We start from the raw sequence: 24,999 nt of genomic DNA, 5'->3' as shown, positions 1-24,999 counted from the left end.
AGTGGGAGCTACAAGCTAAAACTCTCACCATTCAACGTGTTAGATTATTCCTCTCTGTAAGCATTCCTTACACACTTGCCCTGACAAGTCTTGTGCTTTTTACTTTCCATTCCTCCAGTAACTGGATTACAAAATGACCCTGATCTCCCTGCTTGTTAGGGGAGGCAGGCAAGCATCAGATGATGATGATGATGATGAGAGGGCAGAGTACAGAGTCAGGGAGAGGGCTGTGAAGTGTTGAAGAGCAGGCTGCAGGCTGAGGTGAGAACTGGGCATATCAAAAGGCTTTCTGACTTTTACGACAGGGTCCACATTCTGTTCTTCACGCTGAATGCTACTTCTGTTATGGGCCGTTTTATGGGAAATTGCTTCCTCGTGCCGTCGTCTGACTGCGCCGCTTTGGTTCTGGATCTGAATTGAGGTGGTGGTGCAATATCCTCCCCACACATGTTCTCAGAGCCTCCGCTGCCTTTACTGGTCAAAGAGAGAAAGAGGGAGGGAGTGAAGGGTAAGAGTGACAGTCTGTTTAGGTTGCTTGGCTAGCGCCGTTATCTTCTCGGGCCACATGGCACACGCCTTTGCTCTCTGTGTCCGTCGGGTGGAGAAGTCTCCCACCAATAGGTGGAGAGTGGTGTTCATTTTTATCCTTTAGAACAGGGTGATAGATGGGTTATTATGTATGCAGAAATAGTAATAACCCCCTTGAGCAGAGCATGGCCATTCAGACCTCCAAAGGGCAGACCTGGCTGTTTGTCACAAGATACTGCATTCATACTAATGGAAGTATTCATAGTGTTTGAAAGGGGCACGTATTAGATGCTTATTTTCTATTTTAAGGGCAAAACTTCTCTCACAGAGCTGTTTCCTCCCCTGGCACCCAAGTGGTTTCCTCCCCTGGCACCCAAGAGCATTTCGTATTATTCTGTACATAAATCCGAGACACTCCATTTAGTATGATATGTTACGTTTCGTATGGTATGTATTCATTTGTGGATCTCCATCATCCGTTTCGTATGATATGTTACAAATTACAATTCACATGATATATTATGAATTACAATTCATACGATATGTTACGAATAGCAATTCGTACAATATGTTACGAATTTGCAAAACTGGTATGTTAGGAATTCCAATTTGTTTTTGCTAACGTTAGCTAGATGGCTAACGTTAGCTAGCTCTAGTGTTAGGGTTAAAGTTAGGAGTTAGGTTAAGGGGTTAGGGAATGGTTAGCTAAAAGGTTTAAGGTTTGGGGAAGTGTTAGCTGAAAGTGTTAGGGGAAGGATTGGCTAACATGCTAAGTACTGTAGTTGCAAAGCAGCTAAAAAATAGTAAGAAGCTAAAGTTGTCCTTGATGAGATTCAAACACACAACCTTTAGGCTGCTAGATGTTTGCATTCTATGCTCACTCATCCACCCCGACCAACTGCCCTACTTTCATTTTTGTTTGAAGTAACCTGTCTTATGTAACCATACCAAAAGTAACATATTATATTAATTTCAGTGTCTCGGATTTACATTTACTATGTCTAATCTATGAGACCAGTCTGCTGGCACAGAAGTAGAACAGTTTCACCCATCACGGAGGGAAGGGAAACCAAAGGGGAAGTGATTGTTTAGAGGATTGAAGAATGAGCATTGTTTCATAGAGCTGCAATGTGCATGGACAGATGGATAGAGATTGACTTGGCAGCATGCACTTCTTGCCATGCCAGCTAGTTTGTTAGGAGTTGACTCAGATTTGTTCTCAGGTTTCAGTAGGTTATATGAGTGAATTGTCTCCATATTATCTCCATATCCAAGTTCCCCATTTCTTATTCACACACCACACATACTTAATGGCGCTTGCAAATCTTTCATTCCTGCGGCAAGGTGTCTTTCAGAGAGCGATTCTAGTTAACGAAGTTCCCCTCCGTTGCTCTGGCTTGTTTAGTTTTGTCTAGTTGTCTCTGTTTAGGCCCTACTAGTGTCCTGCGGATCACACATGAATGGCTTGTATCCTTTTTAAATTGCTACCCTTAAGGGCATTGACTTTCTCTCTCTCTCTCTGAAATGATAACAGTAATAAAATGATAACAGTAATAGCATGCAGAAACGGGAAAGTTTGAGAGTGAAGTAAATTAACTCTTGTTTGTCGAAAGGAATTCCTCTGTTTGGAAACATGAAAATGAGCGAGAATGGAGGTCACAGTGGCCGCTAATTCTCCAGGAACAGACACTGACAGGAGGGCTGGTTGCATTCAGATTCTCAGTTCTCCTCGCTTTTTATTTTCCAATTCCTCGCGGGCACACAAGCAGATTTTTGCGGGAAGCTCAGTATTTGAGCAAACAGTATGTGCAGTGTGTGTGTGGGAAAGACAGAGGAAGGGGGATTGTCTCTGGCTTTAGGCCTCATGCAGGGCCTGCCAGATCTATAGGCTTTAGCAGCTGGCAATGGGATTCATCATCCTGGAAGCCATTCACGGCCTGCGCTCCAGGGAGGGGTTGTCTTTCTCCACTCACCCCTATAACCCAGCTCTGTGTCTGGCTGGGAGAGCTGCCCTGACTCTGGCTCCCCACCATCTCCTCTCTCCGTCAGAACACAAGAGCTGGGATCAGGCTCCCTGGGCCGGCCTCAGTCCAGGAACAACCCATTCGCCCTAGTAGATATGAATGGATTAGAATGGTAGGCTATCCCGCAATATGGCAATCTAGAGCTGCTATCATTTGGTTTTAAGCCGTGGATCCACAACTGTGGACGTGGCTTTTTCTCCACTGTACTGGAGAGTTGCAGTAGAGCATGCATGTAAAACTGTCAGAGCTCTGTCACATCCAGACTGGCCATTTTATTTTAATTATCACATAAAGCCGTCCTCATTAGTTGATCGCTCCACTGTCCACATGGACATTGGGTCCTATTTAAACACGCAGTTGATTACTTAATGGCTTCCATGAACCATTGTTTCTCTCCCTGAGCTCAGCTGACATCATGGAACACTGGGGGCGGCTATGGAAAACGGCTCCCTACATTTCCCCTTAAGCCCCTCTCTCTTCAGCTACGCAGGCTCCTGCAGAATAATAAGACCAGAGTGAGTGCCGAGGTGATAGACTGATTGTAGTGAGCCTAGTTAGGGTACTTTCCACTGGTGAGTTGAATAAGAGGGTCCTTTCAGCTGTATAGCAGTGAAAACACAAGACATGTTGAAGACGGCAGATCTGGGATCGTTGCAATGGAAGACCTCTGTGTGACTCATTCTAACCAGAGCCAAAGAGTCAGGAGGAATCATAGATCCATAGAGACCCATTGAACCCACACCGCTGTATGAGAGAGACGTACAGTGCCTTGCGAAAGTATTCGGCCCCCTTGAACTTTGCGACCTTTTGCCACATTTCAGGCTTCAAACATAAAGATATAAAACTGTATTTTTTTGTGAAGAATCAACAACAAGTGGGACACAATCATGAAGTGGAACGACATTTATTGGATATTTCAAACTTTTTTAACAAATCAAAAACTGAAAAATTGGGCGTGCAAAATTATTCAGCCCCCTTAAGTTAATACTGTGTAGCGCCACCTTTTGCTGCGATTACAGCTGTAAGTCGCTTGGGGTATGTCTCTATCAGTTTTGCACATCGAGAGACTGAAATTTTTTCCCATTCCTCCTTGCCAAACAGCTCGAGCTCAGTGAGGTTGGATGGAGAGCATTTGTGAACAGCAGTTTTCAGTTCTTTCCACAGATTCTCGATTGGATTCAGGTCTGGACTTTGACTTGGCCATTCTAACACCTGGAAATGTTTATTTTTGAACCATTCCATTGTAGATTTTGCTTTATGTTTTGGATCATTGTCTTGTTGGAAGACAAATCTCCGTCCCAGTCTCAGGTCTTTTGCAGACTCCATCAGGTTTTCTTCCAGAATGGTCCTGTATTTGGCTCAGTCCATCTTCCCATCAATTTTAACCATCTTCCCTGTCCCTGCTGAAGAAAAGCAGGCACAAACCATGATGCTGCCACCACCATGTTTGACAGTGGGGATGGTGTGTTCAGCTGTGTTGCTTTTACGCCAAACATAACGTTTTGCATTGTTGGTTTTGTTGGCATTGTTGGTTTCATCTGACCAGAGCACCTTCTTCTACATGTTTGGTGTGTCTCCCAGGTGGCTTGTGGCAAACTTTAAACGACACTTTTTATGGATATCTTTAAGAAATGGCTTTCTTCTTGCCACTCTTCCATAAAGGCCAGATTTGTGCAATATACGACTGAATGTTGTCCTATGGACAGAGTCTCCCACCTCAGCTGTAGATCTCTGCAGTTCATCCAGAGTGATCATGGGCCTCTTGGCTGCATCTCTGATCAGTCTTCTCCTTGTATGAGCTGAAAGTTTAGAGGGATGGCCAGGTCTTGGTAGATTTGCAGTGGTCTGATACTCCTTCCATTTCAATATTATCGCTTGCACAGTGCTCCTTGGGATGTTTAAAGCTTGGGAAATATTTTTGTATCCAAATCCGGCTTTAAACTTCTTCACAACAGTATCTCGGACCTGCCTGGTGTGTTCCTTGTTCTTCATGATGCTCTCTGCGCTTTTAACGGACCTCTGAGACTATCACAGTGCAGGTGCATTTATACGGAGACTTGATTACACACAGGTGGATTGTATTTATCATCATTAGTCATTTAGGTCAACATTGGATCATTCAGAGATCCTCACTGAACTTCTGGAGAGAGTTTGCTGCACTGAAAGTAAAGGAGCTGAATAATTTTGCACGCCCAATTTTTCAGTTTTTGATTTGTTAAAAAAGTTTGAAATATCCAATAAATGTCGTTCCACTTCATGATTGTGTCCCACTTGTTGTTGATTCTTCACAAAAAAATACAGTTTTATATCTTTATGTTTGAAGCCTTAAATGTGACAAAAGGTCGCAAAGTTCAAGGGGGCCGAATACTTTCGCAAGGCACTGTACATAATCCACTCAACTTCTGTGAGGGATCTACATGTCATTCAACTATCCATATTAAAGATTTGACCTTGTGTTATGTAGCAAAAAAATTAAAGACTACAATTACGCCCAGTATTAACCAGGCCATCGTGATGAATTTGAAAGAAACATAAGATTGCGCTCAGGATCATTGTGTGCTTTAACAAACTTTAATATGTAAACATTGATCTAGTGTTGTCTTCTTTGAGCGTCATAGTTAGTCCAGTTACAGCGCCAATTATAGTGCAGGATTACTCATAGCCACTGTTGACGAGGACGGTTACGCAGTTGCCAGTTTAGAGTTTCCCAGATGTTTTGCTTGACATCAGCACCCTGCTGTTCATTCCAAAGATGTTTCCATGTTCCAGTATCTGTCCCTCCTCTCACTACCCTTTACCCACTTGGCTCATCCAAGATGCTTACTCACCCACTCCTCTCCCATATCATCTCTCTCTCACTCCCCCACCTCTCCCTCTCTTTATATCCTCATTTTCTCCTTGCTCTTCCTTTCCATCTGTCTCTTTTTTCCTCTCTCTCCTACCCTCCCCCTCTGTCCCTCTCCAGCCATCTCTCTTCCTGTCTCTGTGACCCGTGCCGGACTGAGCTGTGTTCACATACCTGTAGACTGAGGTCACTGTGAGGGCCAGCTGTGGGCCCCTGGAGTCATGTAGCTGTTGGCTTCACTGGGCCTGGCAGGCAGACACACTTGCTCACAGACCCAAACGAGTGATCGCAGTTGGCCTTGCTTCTTATGTTTTCCCTCGCTCTCTCAACTTCCTACCTCCGTTTTCTGCTGCTAAAGGTTATTTGTCATTTTCAATCGCCTTTGATGTGACTGCCATGAACCATCTGGGGTGTGTGTAGTGTGTAGTGCTTCTGCGGTGGGGTAGCTCTATTCTGTATGCACATGTGAGCTGCAGTCACATGGCACTTTCTGTTGACAGTGTTCTGTGGTGTGCCTGCCTTTTGGCAGGACATGCCTTAGGTATTTGATTTTCTTTCTCTCACGTTACATGTGGTGACACGGTCATGTTGCCGTGCCTCCACTATGATTCAGCTAGCTCCAGGGAGATGCTAAGATGTGATTGAGGAGCTGCTGTCAGGACCAAGGTGAGGTCCCTGAAAACTGGACGTCTGCCCATCTGATAAACAGGCATTTGGCCACGCTACCGGGGAAGGAAAGCTGCAGCGGACTGCAGAGATCATATTGGCGCCACTGCCTCTTAGTATTTGTCAAAGCACTGCTTTGTCTGAGCGAGAGGAGCCTTTAACTGACTGGGTTGGTTTCTCTGGGACTCTGCTTGTCACAGTCACTGTCTTGCCACGTGTTCTCAGAAGCACCACTACACTACACTGAAAACACTGTAAATACATGGAGGGTGGAGAGTATTGCGATCCATTAGCTCTGATATTAGACAGATCCACTGTGAGTGTGTTGCTCATGACCTGTGGCAATTACGCACATTGGAAATGTATTTTAATCAGATTTGGCTCTGGCAGTGAAACTGAACACTGAAAACTGTGATCTGAGATGATTCACTGCTGATCTGTGTCACGTCTGCTCCCGCTCCCCGGCGCTCGAGTGTGCCAGGCTGCCCTGCATCACTCACTCCTATCATCTATTACGCACACCTGCCTTCCCTCATCACGCGCATCAGCGATATTGGACTCACCTAGACTCACTCATCATCTGTTTATTTCCTCCCCTATATTTGTCAGTTCCCTTGTTCTGTTCCCCGCTGCTGCATTAATTGTTTTTTGTCTGTATTATTAGTTTGCTGACGCTGTTACTGTCTCGTTCCATGTCCGTTCTTTATTAAATGTGTTACTCCCCGTACCTGCTTCGTCTCTCCAGTGTCATCCCACGTGACAATCTGCTTTACAGACAGGCCCATACAGTTCAAAAAATTCAATCACCACTATCTACTGAAGCTAGTTTTAGAAACGATACAAATTTGTTTTTCTAAACATAATCTTAAAGTAGCAGAACGGCGATCAGATCAGCAGCTTGGACTCTCCCAATAGTCTTTGCCTCATGGAGATGATGACATTTTGAGTGTCCACCGGAAAATGACAACCATTTTGAGTGTAAAAGGTCAGCTCCCTCTTCAGTGTTCTTCCATTGCAGGTTCATGTTCAGTCAGCTTAGCAGGATTACTCTGTTGAGACCTTTCTATTTGCCGTACAGTAAACAACCTCAAGTTCAGGGAAAAACTGCCAAAGCCCTGGAAAGATTGGCAAGAACATTTCAATACAGGAGAGTCCCTGACTGTAAGTCAGTGGAGATAAGGAGTCACATCTCCTCCCTCAGTCAACACAGGAGCTATAAAACAATAACGTGCCAGATGGGAAACATAGAGCCTCTCTGGCCAGGAGTTGGACGAGGTGGAGTTGGACTGGGTGGAGTTGGACTGGGTGGAGTTGGACTGGGTGGAGTTGGACTAGGTGGAGTTGGACTGGGTGGAGTTGGACTGGGTGGAGTTGGACTGGGTGGAGTTGGACTGGGTGGAGTTGGACTGGGTGGAGTTTGACTAGGTGAAGTTGGACTGGGTGGAGTTGGACTAGGTGGAGTTGGACTGGGTGGAGTTGGACAAGGTGGAGTTGGACAGGGTGTAGTTGGACTGGGTGGAGTTGGACTAGGTGGAGTTGGACTGGGTGGAGTTGGACTGGGTGGAGTTGGACTAGGTGAAGATGGACTGGGTGGAGTTGGACTAGGTGAAGTTGGACTGGGTGGAGTTGGACTGGGTGGAGTTGGACAAGGTGGAGTTGGACTGGGTGGAGTTGGACTGGGTGGAGTTGGACTAGGTGGAGTTGGACTGGGTGGAGTTGGACTGGGTGGAGTTGGACTGGGTGGAGTTGGACTGGGTGGAGTTGGACTGGGTGGAGTTGGACTGGGTGGAGTTTGACTAGGTGAAGTTGGACTGGGTGGAGTTGGACTAGGTGGAGTTGGACTGGGTGGAGTTGGACAAGGTGGAGTTGGACAGGGTGTAGTTGGACTGGGTGGAGTTGGACTAGGTGGAGTTGGACTAGGTGGAGTTGGACTAGGTGTTGTATATATGAAGTGTGACTGTCTATTGACATTAAGGATTAGACTACTGTTGAGTCAACAACTATTTAATGGTTAGATATTTGAGAGAGTAACATGTAAAAAGCCTGTTAGCCTTTGCAGTTTGCAATGCCTCATGTTGTCAGTAGTTTGGTCCATGGTTTGGTTTGGTAAAGGATTGACAGTGATCAAGACCCTCAAGAAACAACCATTCTTATTATTTTCACTAATTAAGAGGAATCATATTGAAATATATGTTGGTGGTGAGATGTGCTCCAGAGACACACAGGTATCCATTTGTAAACTATTCCCAGAAATAGCTAGGCAACTCTAAAGGACAAACATTGGCAGATTTATTATTGACAAATTAGAGCTTGAGACTTAATTCAGTGTGATGTCTGCGGAGTATAAATGGTACCTCTAAATGAGCCAGCTACAGTAAGTGTAGTCCAAAGGTGTTTTACTATAGAGCATAAGAAGGCCCTGGGCATAAGAAAACAGCTTTTCACCGTGTTTGACTCTGCACAGGGCACAGACCAAGCTGGGACACACACACACTCACACACCCCGAGTGTGTTCCTCAGAGATGCGTCATGACCCCAGCTCTGCGGCATGCTGTTGATTTTTCCAATCTCGATTACCATAATTTCCTGAATCTATCCGATGCATAGTTTGAGAGTCTATGGGCTCTGCTATTTAGAGTCGTTGGTGGTGGGAGTCTAGGCTGGGATGTTAGGGCTTTGACCCTATAGGAACAACCGAGTGAGGTAGTGCTGCTTTTTGAGAGGAGGAACCCACTCCTCTCTCTGGATGGCTAATTGCCCCCTTGATCACATGGCCTTTCTCTCTGTTTCTGCACCACAGGATCTCTGATCTCAGTACTCTGTCTGTCCCACTCACGCCACACCTGATTGACAGATGTTTGGTGTGTTTGTTTGAGAACGTCTAATACTGCTACTCATCCGAGCCGCTCATCTCTCATTGATTGTTAATAAGGAGATTCTTCAGTAATTGAACAGTGGACATTGTTCATACAGTATTAAAGCCCCTGAATTACAGTAATCCTGATTTGCTGACCTCTACTTTCCTAGCCGGGTGCAATAGTAGTAGTGTAGTGTAACTGCTCAAGCAGTCAGGCAGCCAGGCAGGTAGGGGAATGGAAACACTGGGGTTATGCTACATAGGAGGTAAACAGACGGCCAGCCAGTCAGAGAGATGGAGGAAGTGCGATGGAAAGAAAGAAGGAAACGCAGGATGAACTCCTCACACTGTTGAACTTTTTGAGTTATGGCCCATTTTTCGGCACTGTGTCACAGGCTGGTTTAGTGTGTGGGTATGAGTGCGTGTGTGGGTACGAATGCATGTGTGCACATGCGAGCGAGGGTGCTTGGGATTCAATGCCCGGGGAGAGAGATTGATAGAAAGGAAAAAGCTCTCACTGCCTATTAGCAGCACATATTTACAGTATAATAAGAGCAGACTAGGGGCATTCCCCCCCTCTCTGCTCTCTGTCGAAGCCTGTTGATTGTGGGATGAGAAGCTGATGACCTCACTCTCTGATCCAGAACAAGCTGATTAGAGACAGACACAAGGCTGCTGGTTTTTGACCATAGAACCTCCCTGCAGCAGTCTGTGGTCAGTGTTGAAAAGATGAACTCGAATCACACACATTCTGAGGTAGACCTCACCCTTGGCTGGGCGGGGACTAGAGACCCAGTAAACTAGAGTTGACATTGTCACTTTTATCAGCCCATCTAATGCTGCCCCCCCTCCCAGCTGCCCCCCCGCCCCCTCTTTTGTTTATTGCCCTAGCTCTACACAGCTGATTCAAATAGCCAATTAATCATCAAGCTTTGATTCAGTTGTGTAGTGCTATGGCAGGAAATTAAACTTGCACAGGGGGGGGCAGGACCGAGTTTGGGAAACCCAGCATTAGCTCATGTCACATTACATCATGCGTGGGTGAGGTAACCATGGGATTATGTACATTAAGTCAAAACAGTAAGTCGCAGTGACTCGCCCCTCAGCCAATGTTGTCAGCCAGCTGGTCCATCCTCAAGATCAGTTTGCTAAAGACATTACACTGCACATGACACTTGACATTTTGCACGCATGCTATATAAAATATATATATATATTGTCCCTATATGATCCACATGAAAGAAGGAGAGAGTGAGAGCTGTTGAAGTTTTGCTAACAATTAAGCCAGAATTAGTAGAAAGGCTCCCTGGAGTGGGCCAGTGAAATCCTTAGAACAAACAGCGCTGTGGGCCACACGCTAGCTAGCTCATTGACTCTCACTTATAGGACAAAGCCTGTCTTTGTTCTCCCATTCTGGTTGTGTTAATTATAGATCTGTAGCAGACTGTAGGCCGGGGCGGAGCGCCTGCGGGGCTGGGACACAGTACTGTACTGGGTGACTGACTGCCGGGCATTATTATGGTGGATATGTTGTGATGTGTAGGGTGGGCTCTCTGCCGTCAGCTGTGGACACTGTGCGGTGCATTGCTGCGTTTCCCTGCTGCGTTTCCCTGCTGGGTCTCTGTGGGGCAACCCTCAGTGGGGTCGGTGTAAACCGGAAGCATCCGGTTTTCAGAGGAAAAGCAGAGAAGAGGTGAAGCCTGAACCGGATGCTTATGGGTTCTTCCGACCCTGCTCAGCCGTTTCTTTTACGCCTGCTACTTTAGGTTACTGAGGGGCAAACCCAGAGGGCCAGAGGAGAGTTGGTTGTGTGAGGATGAAACGCTGTGAGACGGATGGTTGTGGCAGGACTCTTAACAGGCCTCGATCCAGAGCCCAAGGAGCAGAACACAGCATAGGGGAATCAGAGCGCTGGGATCCCAGCTCCCCCTTCCAGTCTTAGAGCTCAGCCAGGGAGCGGAGAGAGAAGAGGAGCGGGGGTGTGAAAGCAGCCCTCCCAGGGCCCCAGCAGGCGGTCTGGAAAGCCCTTGTGTCCCCTGGCAGACTCTCAAATGACCAGCAGCTAGCTAGTTCACTGAACACAGGCTGAGTAACCAGCTTTATGCCTGGACAATCACAGGGTCTGCTATATTATCAGCATAATAATCATCATCATCATTATTAAAGGAATGTTTAGTGCAGAGCAGGCCACTGTTGGCTTGCCATCCAGCTCTGTGTTACTGTTAACACAGTCCAGCGCTGCGGCTTTCACAGGGGCCTGAGAGAGCCCTGCTTGTATGTAGACTCATTAGATGTTCCACCGTTTTCCAGTAGGGGAGGTGTGTGTGGATGTGTGAGGCATGCGGTTACAAACCAAGAGGGTGTCAGGGAGGCCTGGTGATGAAAGGCAGAGGCGTTCATTCTCAAGCAATTCAACCCCAGTCTCAGCCCTCACCCTTTCTCCTCTCTCTGGTTAATTGAAAAGTCCGCACATCATTGTGACCTCAATTCACAGATTTGTACCCAGATCATTCAACCACTCAGAAAAATTGCTGTGTATTTGTCATTGACTAATGTTTGTCTGTGTCGTGCCTCTCCTCTGACCTCTGACCTCTGTGTGTCCCCAGCCTGCCTGTTTCGCTACAATGCCCTGTCTCTGGTCTACCTGCTCTACCTGCTGCTACTGCCATGGTTCCTGTGGCCCAACAAACACACACTACGAGGTAAGACAACACGCCAGTCCTTCCCTTCATTTGGCAACTCCTGCTTGTTTTAATAGTTTCAAGCGTGGGTGGGTAGGTGTGGTTGTAAGTGGGAACGCCGAGGTCTCTCACCGCAGCATTGAGATTGACGTTGATCAAATGGTGCGGTGTTTGGAAGTTGTGCAATATAACAGAAAAGCCAGACAAAACATTTGCAATACGATCCAAAATGAATTGTGGTTAAAAAAAAAAGAAGGATGAAACAATGAAACAGGTTCTCAGAGCATGGTTCACATCCTCATACATACCACAGCGTCTGTGTTGTAGTTGCTTTCAGACAGACCGCTTCTGAAGATTACATGGCAAAATCTTAACCAATAACTTCTATCTATATTTTACCTCCAAACCTATGAGGACTGGGCTGCAACTCTGATACACTTCAGGAAATACAGGATCTTTGGGGGTTTATAAGTGATTGTTTTTTTTCCTCTCAACTATTTAAGCAATAAGGCCCGAGGGGGTGTGGTATATGGCCAATATACCACGGCTAAGGGTTGTGCTTAGGCACGACGCAACGCGGAGTGCCTGGATACAGCCCTTAGCCGTGTTATATTGGCCATGTACCACTAACCCCCAAGGTGTCTTATTGCTTTTATAAAAACCGGTTGTCGTCAGAGTAAGGCAAGGAACTACACATCTAAATTGAAAATGTTGCTTTAATAAATGAATTCATAATAAAAAGATTCCGCCAGAAAAAGTAGTCCTAATATCACGTATACTCCCTCTCCGGCCTCTAGGTCATTAGGCTGCTGATTATCCCACACACCTGTCACCATCGTCTCGCGCACCTGCGCCTCATGACACTCACCTGGACTCCGTCACCTTCTTGATTACCTTCCCTATATCTGTCACTCCCCTTGGTTCTTTCCTCTGGTGTTATTGACTCTGTTTCATGTCAGTGCGTTGTTTGTGTTTCGTGTTTATTTATTAAACAGTCACTCCCTGAACTTGCTTCCCGACTCTCAGCGCACTCGTTACATCGGACAAAAGTCTTGTTCAAAATCAAATCAAATCAAATTTATTTATATAGCACTTCGTACATCAGCTGATATCTCAAAGTGCTGTACAGAAACCCAGCCTAAAACCCCAAACAGCAAGCAATGCAGGTGTAGAAGCACGGTGGCTAGGAAAAGGCCAAAACCTTGGAAGAAACCTAGAGAGGAACCAGGCTATGTGGGGTGGCCAATCCTCTTCTGGCTGTGCCAGGTGGAGATTATAGCAGAACATGGCCAAGATGTTCAAACGTTCATATTTGACCAGCAGGGTCAGATAATAATAATCACCGTAGTTGTAGAGGGTGCAACAGGTCAGCACCTCAGGAGTCAATGTCAGTTGGCTTTTCATAGCCGATCATTCAGAGTTAGAGACAGCAGGTACGGTAGAGCGAGAGAGTCGAAAAACAGCAGGTCTGGGACAAGGTAGCATGTCCGGTGAACAGGTCAGGGTTCCATAGCCGCAGGCAGAACAGTTGAAACTGGAGCAGCAGCATGACCAGGTGGACTGAGGACAGCAAGGAGGCATCAGGCCAGGTAGTCCTGAGGCATGGTCCTAGGGCTCAGGTCCTCCGAGAGAAGAGAAAAGAGAAAGAGAATTAGAGGGAGCATACTTAAATTCACACGACACTGGATAAAACATGAGAAATACTCCAGATATAACAGACTGACCCTAGCCCCCTGACACAAACTATTGCAGCATAGTTATATTAATAGTTAGGCCTACATAGCTACCAGTTATATTGTCAGGGTACATTAAAACCGAGCCAGTCACCTGCATTGCTTGCTGTTTGGGGTTTTAGGCTGGGTTTCTGTACAGCACTTTGTGACATCAGCTGATGTAAGAAGGGCTTTATAAAGAAATATTTATTGATTAGAATGATTTAGCTAGCTAACAGTTACATACCATATGTAGCCATTCACTGGTGGGCAGCTTTGTCACGCCCCTCTTCCCTCAACTTTTTAATTACGCCGACAGACACATTGTTGCTCGTTGTGAATTCGGTGTCCTTCTGTACACTCCATGCCAAACTGAGAGGCGGGTCGTTGATATGTCGGTTCAAACCAGCATAGCTGCTCATCCCATATTCTTCGCCATTCATGTTTCTCACTGAACCATACAAGTCCCATAGAATGACGTTCAGCTCCGTTTTTGTTGTATTCCCAAACTCACAATGTATCCCCAAACTCACAATGTATCCCTTTTTCTGCACACCAGTCAGTGAAGCAGGTAAGTGCCCACTTTGTTTCACAATATTATTTTCGGTTTCTCTCAAATTAATCTAAACGCTTATTTTCTACATCGGCATGTCGAACTACTGTTGATGTAGCCATTTTATCGAGGTGAAAAGGCACAATGATATAAAGGGGGAAAGGCTAAACGTCATAGTCATGGTATACGGTCTCACATACACACGGCTGAATGCTGCTTTAGCCAATCAGCATCCCGTATCCAAACTACCCGGTTTGTAATCTCAATTAGACAGCTGGAGGAGATGTTTGTGGGTGTTATGCAATATTAAGCCATGGATTAGAATCAGGTGTGTGGCTTTGCCCTCTCTCATTTCCTCTGTGGAGGCTGGCAGCTGTGTGCCCTCTGGGCTGGGCGGTGTCGGGATGATGCCAGGTTAGCCAGGCAGGTAGACGGGCACTTACAGAGGGCTTTACATCCAGCTTTGTATGGGTCTTGAGTGAGAGCCTGGGGCCTGCCAAAACACACAGCAGGTGACTAAACCAGCTCCCTTTTGATATTGCCCAAATGATGCACTTCCGCTGAATGGAGGTGTTGATTTTTATGAATATTTCATGTCAAATGTATGAACTGACTGACAAACTGACAGTCTTTAAAATGCAGTCAGCAGCTGCCAGTCCTCAACTGGTACCCACAAAACACCAGTCTCAACGTCAACAGTAAAGAGGCGACTCCGGGATGCTGGTCTTCGAGGCAGGGTTCTTCTGTCCAGAGTCTGTGTTCTTTTGCCCATCTTAATCTTTTATTTTTATTGGCCAGTCTGAGATATGGCTTTTTCTTTGCAACTCTGCCTAGAAGGCCAGCATCCCGGAGTCGCCTCTTCACTGTTGACTTTGAGACTGGTGTTTTGCGGGTACTATTTAATGAAGCTGCCAGTTGAGGACTTGTGAGGCGTATGTTTCTCAAACTAGACACTCTAATGTACTTATCCTCTTGCTCAGTTGTGCACCAGGGCCTCCCACTCCTATTTCTATTCTGGTTAGAGCCAGTTTGCGCTGTTCTGTGAAGGGAATAGTACACATGAAATAGCCTTCATTTCTCAGAACAAGAAAAGACATGAGTTTCAGGAGAAAGTTCTTTGTTTCTGGCCATTTTAAGCCTGTAATCGAACCCACAAATGCTGATGCTCCAGATACTCAACTAGTCTAAAGAAAGCTAGTTTTATTGCTTCTTTAATCAGAACAACAGTTTTCGGCTGTGCAAACATAATTGCAAAAGGGTTTTCTAATTAGCCTTTTAAAATCAATTAGCCTTTTAAAATGATAAACTTGGATTAGCTAATACAACGTGCCATTGGAACACAGGAGTGATGGTTGCTGATAATGGGCCTCTGTACGCCTATGTAGATATTCCATTAAAAATCCACCGTTTCCAGCTACAATAGTCATCTACAACATTAACAATGTCTTACTGTATTTCTGATCAATTTGATGTTATTTTAATGAACAAAAAAAATGATTTTTTTTTCAAAAACAAGGACATTTCTAAGTGACTCCAAACTTTTGAACGGTAGTGTATCTTATAACTGCCTCGAGCTTAGTTCGACTGTCATACCCATCAAAACCCAAAATATACGCTTTTTTACTCCAATGTTTGGAAACAAAGTCAATGTAAACAAGCATGGTTAAAATATTTTTTTTTATCTCATAGATGGTCAGGTCAGTCCTGGCATTCATAACTCTGTCTATTCATTTGAGAGTGGTTTCTATTTCTCAAGCACCATCCCTTAGCTGTTTACCAAAACAAGTGGTGGGGTACCCGCTTTGTCATTTTTTTGAACTCCGGATTTCCCCTTTAAAGAGTGATTGAATTTGGGCCTTTTGACTATAACACACAGGGCCACCCAAGCTCTAATTCTATTTCCTGGTTACTTTTATGTGTACAAATGTGTGGTCTGGTTAGGAATAAAACCTCATTTGCCGAGAAATAGCTATGATATTAATGTGGGAAGTGAAAAACCTTAATGGTCAGTGGCAACTAGACAGGAATTCATCTGAAAAGTACAGAAACCTATTATTCTTGACTCTGCTCTGGAAGCCGAACTTCATTACCACAATACACTCCTGTTGAGAGTTTTTCCATCTCTACCTTCTCATGATTTGATGGTACGGTATTTTCCCTCAGCCTTCCCTCGATATAAAGTTCAGATTTCACCGTACTTAGTTGCAGTCTGTGTTAATCTCCTGCGGACATGATAAAAACACAGCAGATGTTGTTTTTCAGAACTGTACAAAGAAAAATTCTGTCAGCAGCACAAACCTACAGCTCAACGACGTCCTTATTCTATAGTAAAGAGGGTGTACAGAAGTATAGAGCTAACCTCATGACAGCTCTATTCTTTTTTTGCCGACGCTGCTCTTGCTCAGCAAAACCCAAGTGGTTTCATTGATTTACTCTACATAAATATTGCTCTATTTTAGACAGACAAATCTCCTGGTGTGCTCTTAAAACCTCTACAGGATCGGTGGGTCCCCCGCGGGACGGTTGAGCTAACGTAGGCTAATGTGATTAGCATGAGGCTCTTAATCAAATAGCAATAAACAGTGGATATGATTTCAGGTCTGGAAAATCCGCTCTTTCCACATCCTGCCCCTATCCTCCACCCACATCCCTGTCTGTGGTAGCAGTTTAATGGTCTATGGTGGCTGTAGAGCGAACAACAGAAATGGGACTAATTTTTAACAGCACAGATAAGCACACACACCCTGCACCCAGCCTTAACCCCCAGAGGCTTGTTTATCCAACATATCAACTGGCTCACGCTCCTGAGAGCCAATGGGCACTATCAGTTCCTGTACTGGTCTACAGTGAACCAGACCCCGTTCCTGCCGCCTCTGGGAAAATATACACAGAACCGGAAGCACACTTATTATAGATAATTAAAACAGTTGAATTCTCCCATTCTTTCTCTTTTGTTCTTTTTTTTCCCCATCGATGAAAGGATGGGAGATTATATCAACAAGCTGCGTTTAATACTATTCTGTCTCTGTGCTGTTAGGGTCAATAACCCATGTTTCTTTTAGAGGGGAAAAGGAGGGAAATCTGAGCATGATAAACTGTGCGGGGTCACATGACTGTTCCTGGGGGAACTGAATATGTGTAAATGGTGAGAGGTTTATTTCAGTGGAACTCGCTGGTGGAGATGATTCTCTGTAGGAAAATCCCAGAGTCTGCCAGCCTCTATAAAATAAAGCCTGACAGAGAATAGGATTAACGGTTTTAATGAAAACCATATTGAATCGTTCCCTGCCTCCAATTATCAGCACATTTCTTGGTCCGGGCCGCCATGGGAGGACCAGATGCATTTAAGAAAGGGGGCAGATGGATGAACTAGGAGGATTCTGGAGATGTCAAGCAGAAACGACCCCTTCGCCTCACCTCCACGTGCTCCTCCTTTCCAGGGAAAATGTTATCTCACCCTCCGTGAATGTGGTGGAGCATGGGGGCATGTTAGGGTTGAGAGTAGCCATGGTCACAATTTCCTCTGTGGTTAAAGGAGCCGTCTTATGTCATACTGCCCTGAGAGCTGACCTGGTTACAGACGCTCTGGCCTGTCTAGAAGGAAACTATGACTGTTACCGGGGACTGAGAGGAAGACCGAGAGGAAGCTTATTCCATATGCGTTACAATTAATACAGGCTACCACATGCATGTGCGCTCTTGCTTTCCCCTTTGTGTCATTGAATCGATCCCATATTGTTGTCATCCATCCATTAACGTAAGCTAAGACTCAATTAAGTGGATCTCACCAACTGTATTGCCCATAAGGGATAGTATCATTGGATTCATTGAGGCCACTGACAGAGAGGACCGTGATAAGCCTTAATAGTCCCTTTCAGCTCCTCCCCAGCCCAAATACACATCACCTGATACACCGTGTTTGACATTCCCTTCAAAAGACTATTTTCCATAGCTTGCTCCCTATTATCTAAATCCCCCGTATTGTACAATCTGGACACACTGTCGCTTCCCCAGAGCTGATAAGTAAAAGGACAAATATTGAACACCTGTCTGGAGCCTGCTGGGTTACACTGTTCCCAACATAGGAAACATATAGGGGATTTATTCGCTGGTATTCAGGTCTGATGCTCGCAGGGTGTTGCGTCAAATCTCCTCCCCTGTGTATTTTATTCACACCTGCTGGGGCTTTACAACGTCCCTTCCTGAGGCACCGCTGTCGAGACATCGCCCATATCCACAGCTTTCATGTCGCCGGGGTAACAGCAGTTTGAGACATGGAGGAGTTGAATGTCCCCTCTGGTTTTTGTTTTGTGTGTCATTTGTTGAGGAAGGCGTCATGTGGCTTTCAAAGGCCCAAAAGTCCAACTGTCACAGACTGTCATGCTGATAAATGAGGGATTGTGAGGGAAATGCACACCAGGCCAGGCCTCCCTAAATGAGTACTCAAAGCCGACCACAGCTTAAACTGGGCAGAGAAAAAACTTAGGGAAGGGCCGTAAATGCCGTTGACAACTAGTTTGCAGGTGATTTCAGATGATTTCTGTTCCAATTCTGATATATTGGACAGGACAGCTGTCTGTTTTCAGACAAATATGAGTCCACTATTTGTCATTTTCCCCTATGGAGAAATGGAGCAGGTTTAGCCATTGAAAATCCAGTGAGCCCAGCATTTTGAATAATGAGAGAGAACTAGCATCAGTATGTAAGGTATCTGTCCACTGCCACATGGGACAAAATGATCTACTGCTAGTGTGCACTGAAAAGAGACTGCATATTTCATCACAAACCATGTCAACCTGTAAATCATTTTAATAATGAAAACAAATTACAACACTATCTTCATTTAAATGGCATGTAAAGTACACCTACAAACACATTGGCTATATTATGGATATTTGCCCAGCTTGACCCTTTCTTTCCTTTACCGGCTAGGCAGTGGAGGCTGCTGAGGGGAGGACGGCTCATAATAATGACTGGAATGGAATGGTATCAAATGGTTTTCATCTGTTTAATACTATTCCATTCACTTCATTCCAGCCATTACACTCGATTCAAGACATTATTATGAGCCATCCTCCCCTCAGCAGCCTCTGCTGCTGGGAGTTATGTGGGAGGCAGGGTTGCGGTCAATTCCATTTCAATTCCAGTTGTCTTTAATGCTTTTCAATGAAGAACATTTGGAATTGAAATGGAATTGACCCCAACCCTGGTGGGAGGAGTGAGGGCCGGTGGACCCCTGTTTGGTTGTTTCTCCTGGTTTGATTAGTGCCCTGAGAGTGAGAGGCCATTATTCCAGAGAGGAGCTTTTCCCAGAGGCATGCCTGCTATGTGCCCTCCGCTCCTCTGCCCCCAACAGGAACTGGGATTCCACACACCACTGTTATTTCAGCAGTCTTCTTACGCAAACGCCAGCTTTTCTCACACCAACGCAGCACTGCGACAGGACAGGATGCCAGAGAACAGCCCAGATAAGCATAGGCAGCAGGACATGGTGTAAGATCCAAACACGCAATGCAAACAACAAAACAGAAATGTCGGTGTTGTCAGTCATTTTTGTTTACTATCGGGTAGCTGTTTCTTCGGGTAGCTGGTTATTGTTGCTGATTGGTAGGGTTTTTTAAACAAATGTAGCTTAGTGTAATGAGTTTACACACATAGAACATGTGAATGAGATCCCTCTAGTAAGCAGATCAACTAGCAGGGTGAGTGTGTTGTCTCACTCGAATATTTTAGCAGTACAGTACGGGTGGTGTAGGCCAGAGATACAGTGTGTACCGTACGGGTGGTGTAGGCCAGAGATGCAGTGTGTACCGTATGGTGGTGTAGGGCCAGAGATGCAGTGTGTACCGTACGGGTGGTGTAGGCCAGAGATGCAGTGTGTACCGTACGGGTGGTGTAGGCCAAAGATGCAGTGTGTACCGTACGGGTGGTGTAGGCCAGAGATACAGTGTGTACCTTACGGGTGGTGTAGGCCAGAGATGCAGTGTGTACCGTATGGGTGGTGTAGGCCAGAGATGCAGTGTGTACCGTACGGGTGGTGTAGGCCAGAGATGCAGTGTGTACCGTACGGGTGGTGTAGGCCAGAGATGCAGTGTGTACCGTACGGGTGGTGTAGGCCAGAGATGCAGTGTGTACCGTACGGGTGGTGCAGGCCAGAGATGCAGTGTGTACCGTACGGGTGGTGTAGGCCAGAGATACAGTGTGTACCGTACGGGTGGTGTAGGCCAGAGATGCAGTGTGTACCGTATGGGTGGTGTAGGCCAGAGATGCAGTGTGTACCGTACGGGTGGTGTAGGCCAGAGATGCAGTGTGTACCGTACGGGTGGTGTAGGCCAGAGATGCAGTGTGTACCGTACGGGTGGTGTGGGCCAGAGATGCAGTGTGTGTGTTTCCAGTCAGTGGATGGTGTTAGGAATTGAAAACCGGTCAAGGTGTGGAGAAATGCACGAAGCAAAATACAAGGCAAACAACTTCTATGTTTAAAGGTTTAATAGACAGACAACCGGACGGACGGACGGACAGAGACAAATAGACATGCATAGATATAGGAAGTTATTACTTTGAGAGTTTCACAGCAAGTCTCTCCCCCTCCAGAGGGGAGGGCAGAACTAAATACTCTTGCCTTATCTCTGCGTTGTTTCACCCTTCCGTGCCTGGTGTCAAAGCATTAAATCAAGGCTGAGACCTTGGGGTTGAATAGACTATACATTTGAAACGTCTTAATCGCTTAAGGACACCCATGGCTGATTTTATGGCTCAAGGGCCCAGATAGCAGTTACTTAGTCCTGCTTTACGGTGACCTCTAGCATTAGAGAGGGTACCTAAAGGCCAAATTCCATTAGGGAATAATCATCAGAAAAGAACAGGCCCACAGTGCCCTCATTTAAACCACAACGCCCTCTGTACCCTGAACTGTTGTGTCCGGAGGCTGGCCCCGCAGACTTCTCTACACAACAGCCCTGTTTACACTAGCCATCTAAACCAGCTTTTTACGATGTGCTGGAAAAAAATAAGCCATTATGTCTGAGGTCCTCTTTTTTCAAATCTCCCCCTTTTACAAATTATGTCTGAGGTCCTCTTTTTTCAAATCTCCCCCTTTTACAAATTATGTCTGAGGTCCTCTTTTTTCAAATCTCCCCCTTTTACAAATTATGTCAATGCAATTAAAGAAAATACATAGTTTTTTTGTGTGAATTAAAACAAACACAGCACAGTATTACTCAGAGTGCCTGGCAGGAGTCGGCTCATTTCTCAGGGATGAAACTCAATTAGGTTCTGTTTTTCGACTTGTAACTATTATTCCCATCTCCCTTCAGTCTAAATCGTGTACAGGAATAAATAAACCCAACAGCTGCAGGATAACCTCCAGACCAAACTGTGAAAGTTGTGTGGCTGTTTAGCGGCCTGAGAATTAAACACAATACCCTGCTCTTTTAACATGCACAGTTTTTCTTTCCACTCTAACCCGGGCCCAGGAACCCTGCTGCACCCCTCCATGTTAGGTGCACTACAGTCACAAGACTTGTTAGAACAATGTTCAGAGTTACTCTCGTAAATGTTAGAATTCCTCCAAATGACCCTGTTTCATGGAAAATCCAGTAATGTCACCCCAGATTGCAGATTTTAGTTGAGGTTATGACGCATACAGCACCAGGGCGAGTGGGGGAAGGAGGGCGCCCGCTGAAACCGTTTTTTTTTTTAAAGAAGTCACCAGAGCAAATTTCTGCCTGTCTCTGAAAATATTAACTAGAAAAGGCGAACATGGCCTAGAAAAGGTCCTGCAATTCACTGAGTTTGGGTTTGATCTCCCTGTAGTGAACTACACTACCCAGTGGCCTCTGCTCACCTCTGACTTTCACCTAGAACACTGCTACCCCCACTCAGATCCAAAACCAGACCTTCTCAGATAGTTCACTATCTGATGAGACATGATGAGGCAATGATTGCAATGGCTGTCATGTCATGCTCCCGAGTGGCGCAGGGGTCTAAGGCACTGCATCTCTAGTGCAAGAGGCGACACTACAGTCCCTGGTTTGAATCCAGGCTGAATCACATCCGGCCGTGATTGGGAGTCCCATAGGGAAGCACACAATTGGCCCAGCGTCGTCCGGATTTGGCCGGTGTAGGCCTTCATTGTAAATAAGAATTTGTTCTTAACTGACTATTCTAGTTAAATAAAGGTTATATAAATAAAATACATTTAAAAAATCCCTGGTGTGAAGGTGGATGTGATTTTAATATAATGTTTGTGTTATGTGTTGGTAGTACTTAAGCATAGTGATTGCAGGTCTCAGATGTCGTTTCCACATTGGTGGCTGTGCTGGTCTCTCCTCAAGAGAGATCTCCATCATATGAAACCTGCTCTGGAAAGAACATTACATACCATGCTCTGGTTCCCTGTGAGGAGCTGTCTCCCTCTGGCCTTGTATTAAGACACTGGAATGCACCTCCACATTCCATTCCTACTTTTACTCTTGGAAAAGGAAACTATCCCAAAACTTTGATTACGGCGCAGATTACTTAGTGTTGTGCAATGACAGTGTAAATACAGGTAGGTGGGTCTAGGCGTGCATAGTTTTTAGACGTTTTAGAGGTCGTGTTACTCTAGCTGACGGTCCTGAGTAATGTAACGTAGGAATGTAGTAGATGGACAGCTTCATGACGACCCTGGAAAGAACGATGATAGGTTATGCTTATAGCCCTTCAGGTCCTACAGGAGAGGGAAGGACTCAATAGCCTTCAACTATACTGTGACACAGGACACATGCTGGCGATTAGCGAGGCAGTTACAGAATTTGTTTTGGAGTTGAGTTTTAAAGAGACTGTCCATGTAATGGCAATGACATCATGATTTTCCAGTAGCAGGGGTAGAGAGCCAGGGGATTGAAGAGAGGGAAGACGGTGCAGTGAACTTAACTTAAACACACACACACACACACTTGGGGACAGATGAGCTTATGTGCAGGGGTTTGGGTTGCAGCGGTTGAGTAGAGCTGTCTGCAGTAAGTCAGGATGACCTCGTCCTCAACAGGTGGTCTTGGTTGTGTACAACGCCTCCCATATTATTTACTCCTCTCTTGGACGGGTCCCTTCTTTTCCAAAACACACACTGAGATGTTATTAGCATGTGTGGTTACAGTAGGCAGGCTGTGTGTCTGACATTTGGTCAGCTCTGTCACGTCTCTCTCTTTTTCTTTCCATCTCATACATGGAAAGATAAACATGTCCAACACAAAGAGTGGCTGTGATGGATCTTGATCCTGCACAATTGGAAAGGAGGGGGGGGGACAATCTTAACCTTTTCACAAAGTTCACATCACTGAGTGGTGCGCGTGAAATCAAACGTGAATGGTTGACTGTGCGTGAAATTATTTAAAAGGATGAGGCTCAGAAAGCAGGTCCATGAATAATCCTCTCTCACTGCTCTGGTGTGCTACCTCTAGCTAGCAATGCCACGTTGAATATTATTTCATCTTCAGGTCGAGTATTAGTCATAAATGTAAATTGGTGTTCGTGGAATAAACTTAAATCTGGGATCAGGGATAAGCCTGTAAATGCAGTACCTAGCCTCCTGTCTGCTGTAATTGAGGGGGTGGTAGAGCAGCACTGAGCCGTTAAACTACCCTTTGCCCTGTAGGCCACAGAGAAAAACAGCCCTATAAAACACAATCAAAGCCCTAAGCTCGTCCCTTGACACTGACTTGTAGCTGCTAATTTTCTTGAGCCAGTCAACGCCTGTAAAGGAAAATCCCCCAGGATTCCACAGGGACCTGCAGCGTTCGTTCACTACACTGGGAGTTTGTGCCTGTCTTAACTGTGGCCTGTTTTACACCAGCGATGGGAGCTGACAGCTTTATGAGGAGACCAATCAAAGCTGCCTCACACAAACTTTTGGCGAGGAGGGGATTTGGGGCTAGTGCGGGCAGGGGGGCATTTTATGGTCAGCAGCACAGTTCGGCACGGGCAGTACCTCCATGCCATCCACAGGCTTGATAATAGTCCAATGTTCCCATTTAGTTTAAAAACGGGCAATTAACTGTTACAAGCAATTCCTGCTTAGACTATAAACGTACTGCTGTGATTACTAGTGCCTCCATGGCCTCAGTACGTGTTCTGACTGATGGAAAATGGAGCATCATTTGAAGGTGGGATGATGTTGAGGATGTTTAGTTCAGTCAGATCAGGACAGGTCCTTGGAAAACACTTCAACCCACACCCTCTATAAAGACCCGCTGTCCTGTTCATGCTCGGTTAGTACTGTGCACCCTGCTATTTCCTGAACCTATTTAACCTGAGGGATGGGAAGAACTGATTGTTATGTTATCCTCCCTTTCAAATTCTACATTGTCCCCCTCCCCCATTCCCCTCCTCTAACTCCATCTCTCTCTTTTCTCCAGGACATACTGGACGCTTCATCAAGGCTCTGTTCTGCACCAGTCTCCTCTTCCTGCTAGCCCATGTCTCCTTCCAGATCTGCCTGTACACTATCCCTGACCTGGACCATGCGCTGGGAAACAACTGTGAGTTAATATAGACGTCTTTGACACAGGCCGTTCCATTGCCATGTTTTCAGTCAGCATTTCTTAACAATGGCCTGTGCCATACATAAGGGGCTTGTTTAGGTTCAATCAATCACTTAGACCTCGTGTCAAACTCATCCCACGGAGGGCCGAGTGTCTGCGGGTTTTCGCTCCTCCCTTGCACTTGACTGATGAATTAAGGCCAGTGATTAGTAAGGAACTCCCCTCACCTGTTTGTCTAGGTCTTAAAAACAACAAAAAAACAGCAGTCACTAGGCCCGCCTTGGAATGAGTTTGACACCCCTGACTTAGTCGAAAGAAACTCCATGAAATCATAGCCTCCACCTCTGATTTATTTTGACACTTTAAGTCCAGCTCTCTTCACGCTCAGTCGACTGCTCTGTCATTAGCCACCAGCGTGGAATGCTATAAGGGATGCTTGTGAATGCTCCATGCTTTACAACCGTCCGCCTGTAGAATATGTGGATTTTGTTTTGTGGTCTGCGCTTATTTTGGCCAACCCAAATACATATGTCCTCAAGGAGCTTTGTGTTCTTTGATGTCATATTATTTGCTTCTCTGTGAGCTAGTCCACCATGCTGACTCCAGCTTC

At 45.6% G+C, this 24,999-nt stretch overlaps 1 protein-coding gene across 2 annotated transcripts in view; it reads left to right on the top strand.

Moving 5' to 3' along the window:
- The window catches only part of LOC139385096 (piezo-type mechanosensitive ion channel component 1-like), a 75,947-nt gene that overhangs the window by 14,459 nt on the left and 36,489 nt on the right, over window positions 1–24,999 (top strand). For both annotated transcript variants that reach the window (XM_071130150.1, XM_071130151.1), the window contains exons 2-3: window positions 11,527–11,622; window positions 24,264–24,386. In XM_071130150.1, the coding sequence (XP_070986251.1) occupies window positions 11,527–11,622; window positions 24,264–24,386 (219 nt within the window). The remainder of the gene's footprint in view (window positions 1–11,526; window positions 11,623–24,263; window positions 24,387–24,999) is intronic.

Source organism: Oncorhynchus clarkii, chromosome 26, assembly GCF_045791955.1.
Source record: "Oncorhynchus clarkii lewisi isolate Uvic-CL-2024 chromosome 26, UVic_Ocla_1.0, whole genome shotgun sequence".
NCBI classification, from domain to species: domain Eukaryota; kingdom Metazoa; phylum Chordata; class Actinopteri; order Salmoniformes; family Salmonidae; genus Oncorhynchus; species Oncorhynchus clarkii.
Note: the sequence above shows the minus strand (reverse complement) of the source record. Positions and strands in the feature narration are given on the sequence as shown.